This window comes from Merops nubicus, unplaced genomic scaffold (assembly GCF_000691845.1).
Source record: "Merops nubicus isolate BGI_N331 unplaced genomic scaffold, ASM69184v1 Scaffold41981, whole genome shotgun sequence".
Taxonomy (NCBI): domain Eukaryota; kingdom Metazoa; phylum Chordata; class Aves; order Coraciiformes; family Meropidae; genus Merops; species Merops nubicus.
Genome location: NW_008588426.1, coordinates 1 through 3910, shown reverse-complemented (window position 1 = coordinate 3910; position 3910 = coordinate 1). Strand labels below are relative to the sequence as shown.

The following is a 3910-nucleotide window of genomic DNA, read 5'->3' as shown; positions in this document are numbered from 1 at the left end:
ATGCAGTGAAGCAGTGGGTGCAAGTGGTAGTTAGAGCTCTCCTCAGAAAAATTAAGCTTCTTCAGGATGTCCTGTAAGAAATGAGTTGGATCAATGGAACGATATTCTGAACTTTGTTTTTTTAATTATGTTCTAAAGTGTTTAATTGTTAGTGCTGCGTAAAGAGACACAAAAGCATCACTGTTATAAAACACTGAATCCAATAATTACTTGATGTGTTAATGGAAGCCATGATAACGTCTCTCACAGAGACAAAGCTGACACAACATACTTTACTTTCCCAGGTTTTTCAGTTCTTAAATGCAAAATGTGAGTCTGCATTCCTTTCCAAGAGGAACCCCCGTCAGATCAACTGGACTGTGCTGTACAGACGTAAACACAAGAAGGGGCAGTCAGTAAGTATTCAGCAGCTAATGGTGCTCTGCAGCTTTCCACCAAGGGATGGGGCCACTGGTGTGCTAGAATAGAGGTAACTCCAGGATGCTGGTGGATGAAGAGTGGCCAGTGACGGTGAAACTGAGTGAGTTTGTACACTGCTTTGTGTTTGAAAGGTAACCACTTCAGCAAAACATCTATATTTGTATTGTATCACTTCTTTGAGAGACTGCTCAGAATCACAGGCAGTTCAGCAGATGTCAGCAGTTGTATGAATGGCAGATGTTCTTCAAAATTAGTTTCAGAGAGGGTGGGTGATGCGTTTAATATGGCTCCTTTCTAAAAGAACAGACTTGTGAACTTCCTGAATGGTGACAGCACAGAGAGCTGACCGGGGGGTTAAAGGGTGGGGGAACTGCTCATGTACCCTTCTTGAAAACTTTGGGCTGTAACTTCGTAGGAGGTCTTCCCTTGGTAGTTGTCATTGCATGAGAAGAATTAATGAGATAATACATGTGGCATGAGGTATTTAAAGTGTTCATGATTAAACTTGCACAGCAAAGAGCACTTGGGAAGGCTTGTGTGTGGGTTCCAAGTCAATGTTTTTACCAATTTGCTTGGAGAAGGAAGGGGGATGCTTGATGGCTTACACTGCTGCCCAGCACCGTGATTCCACTTAGAACAGGTGGGAAGTGTCTTCCTTTCAGAAGATTCCATCCAAGTGGAATTTATCCCTCACACCTTTGTATTTCTGGGAATTACAGAAGGCTGAACTTCTGACATTCTCTCAAAATAATTATTTTTTTAATACTATCTTGAAGAGCAGAATACGTTGCTTTTTTTTTTAGCTATTCATCTGCTTGGCAAACCAAGAAACCACTTCTCTCTAAAGAGAGGAGCAAAATTCTACTCCTCTACATAGTTTTATAACAGCTTCAACCTTAACAGCAAGTTGTTTGTGTAGTTCTCTGTAGCTTATTCACTGTCTTGTGACCCTAACTGCCTGCCTTCACCTCTGCCCCGTAGGAGGAGGTGCAGAAGAAGCGCACGCGCCGTGCGGTGAAGTTCCAGAGGGCCATCACCGGCGCCTCGCTGGCCGAGATCATGGCCAAGCGCAACCAGAAGCCCGAAGTACGGAAGGCACAGAGGGAACAAGCTATTAGGTGAGAACTCAGAGGTGGGTGGAGGTCTCAGGCTTTGCCCAGGTTGTTCGTGCTCTTCATACAAGCACTCAACCCCTAGATGAGCTCCATGTTTTATAAGCTTTTTTTGTTTGTTCTGTTTTTTTTTCCAATCAGTATATTTGGAGGTAATACTGAGTAACTTCAGCAAGAGAGTAGCAGCAGAGAAGGGTCTTTCTTCTCTTGCCCTCTCCCTGGGTGAAAAAATAACCTTGGTTATACACAGCTGTGTCTGTGTAGCAGGCTCTCTAGAGGGTACTGAAAGCAGAGGCTAAACCTGACATAGTGTGTTCCTTTCCTGATCTTGGAGAGCTGCTTACAGAGCTGAGACAGTGCGTGGCAGGCACCAACAACTGTTACTCTTGTTCTGTGAATTTACAGGGCTGCAAAAGAAGCCAAGAAGGCTAAGCAGGCAACCAAGAAAACAGCTGTTTCTGCTGCAAAGGTAAGATGCAGGAGGTGGACAGAAATCATGGAAAGGAGTGTACAGAGTTGCAACACTTAATGAGACGTTGCCATTTGTATTTGGAAGAAGCATTTGCTTCTCTTGTTTGTTCTGGAAGTGATCTTGAACAAACTTTTGTTCTGAAGTTAAATTACCCCAGTAGCTGAACAGAATGAACCTTTTTTACTGAAGAAATGAATATTACAGTAAAACAACTTTCTGACCATATGTCAGAGATTCTTGACAGCTAAAAATTCACCTGGATGTGGCATTTTCACTGTCTGTGAACGTGGTAACAATGTATTGATGAATGCTAGCATCTCTTTCTTTATTACTCAGGAATTAATGCCATTTGTTGGCATCCTACATGCTGTAGGCTTACAGTGGTGTATGTGTGACCATCTCTAAAAATGTTCCTAATCTGATAGATGCAATTCTAATCTGACCCAATGTAAGGTACCTAACTTGTGTCAAGCATCTGAAACACACATGGACACTCAGGACTGCAGATAAACTGCATCTTTTCACTCATACTTTATTACTTCTCTGCAGGCTCCTACGAAGGCAGCACCTAAGCAGAAGATTGTGAAACCAGTCAAGGTTTCTGCTCCCCGTGTTGGTGGAAAGCGCTAACTTCCCAAACTGCTAGTCGTGCTGAATAAACATCTGACTTCACTTTGATAACTTGTGCCATGTTCTCTTCGACTGTGCAAGACACACTGCAGAGAGATTAATCCCCAAAATGACCATATCTGGTTTTGCAGACTGAAAAACGCTTGGTTTCTTAGACAGTCTGGTGTATTAGCACCCCTTTTGTCAGTCTTTAATGACTGACTGGGGTGGCAGGAAAGTGGAGCTGATGTTTGAGGAGCTGTTCTTGCCTGAAGAGCAGTAGAGCATCTAAGTGCTGGTTTATTCTGTGCCTATGACAAATGGCATAAAGGGTTTCTAAGCTCAGAGAAGCAAACTAAGAGGGTGTGGAAGCAGCACCGACTGCAGGTGGTTAAACAGGCTAGTGCACTGCTTGTGGGACACGTGTAGCAGCATGCTGTAGAGATCAAAGCAGAAATAGGTTGGAAAAGGAATGGATGGCTTCATGGACCTCATGGCTCTTGTGTGCAAAGGTTCTGAAGCAAGTCCTGGGGCAGGAAGCACCAAAATGATGGATTGCTGGAAGCTGTAGGCAGCCAAAGGATAGCCATGGAAGTTGAATGGTCTTCAAAGGCAGTTGATGGTACATGCTTGCTTCAATCCATTCAGGTTCATATTTCACTTCCAGAATGTAGATGGGGGTTCCCTTTTCCTAGTAATTCCCTGGCCTCCCACCCCTTGAGGGAGTAGCTATTTGTCAGATTCTGCATGGGAAACACATAGCCGTCTTAACTCTGGAGTTGCAGTGCCTAGGCCATATGGCAAACTTTGCTGTAGTTCTGATGGACAGCAATAGCCTTGAAAGCAAAAGCAATGTCCTCTAACGTGCTAGGAGCATAGTAGAAAATAAATCTATTTTCTGTATTACCTGCTTCTCCATTTATTGATGTCCCATCTTCATGCTTGTTAGCTTTGAGGGCTTGCTGTGTTTTACTACAGGAGTCAAGACAGCTGTCTTGTCATAGTTCTGCTTCTTTGGGGCTTCAAAAACAATGGCAGGAAGGGAACCTTGGGTTATGGGCTACATTTGGGTATATCATGCTTTGTTTGGAGTTTATTAATAGATATGGGTCTGACTGAAGGTTGCAACCCACTTAAAATAGATTTGGCTTGATTACATTAGTGAAATTTGCACTATTATCTTACAAATTATGCTTTTTGCCATAAAAAAAAATAAAATCCCCCAAACCTAGGAGCTACTCATGTTTAGAATCAAATTGAAGGCTTTTAAACTGGTTAACACACTTGGGAGTGAAGG

The 3910-nt window shown here is 43.0% G+C and overlaps 1 protein-coding gene across 1 annotated transcript; it reads left to right on the top strand.

Moving 5' to 3' along the window:
* Nucleotides 1–284: 284 nt before the first annotated feature.
* On the top strand, nt 285–2680 carry RPL24 (ribosomal protein L24; the record flags this gene model as incomplete). The annotated part of the gene is made up of 4 exons (XM_008949253.1): nt 285–395; nt 1402–1538; nt 1938–2001; nt 2554–2680. Coding segments are annotated over 4 exons (393 nt in total), but the record flags the coding sequence as incomplete, so codon positions are not given.
* Nucleotides 2681–3910: the final 1230 nt, after the last annotated feature.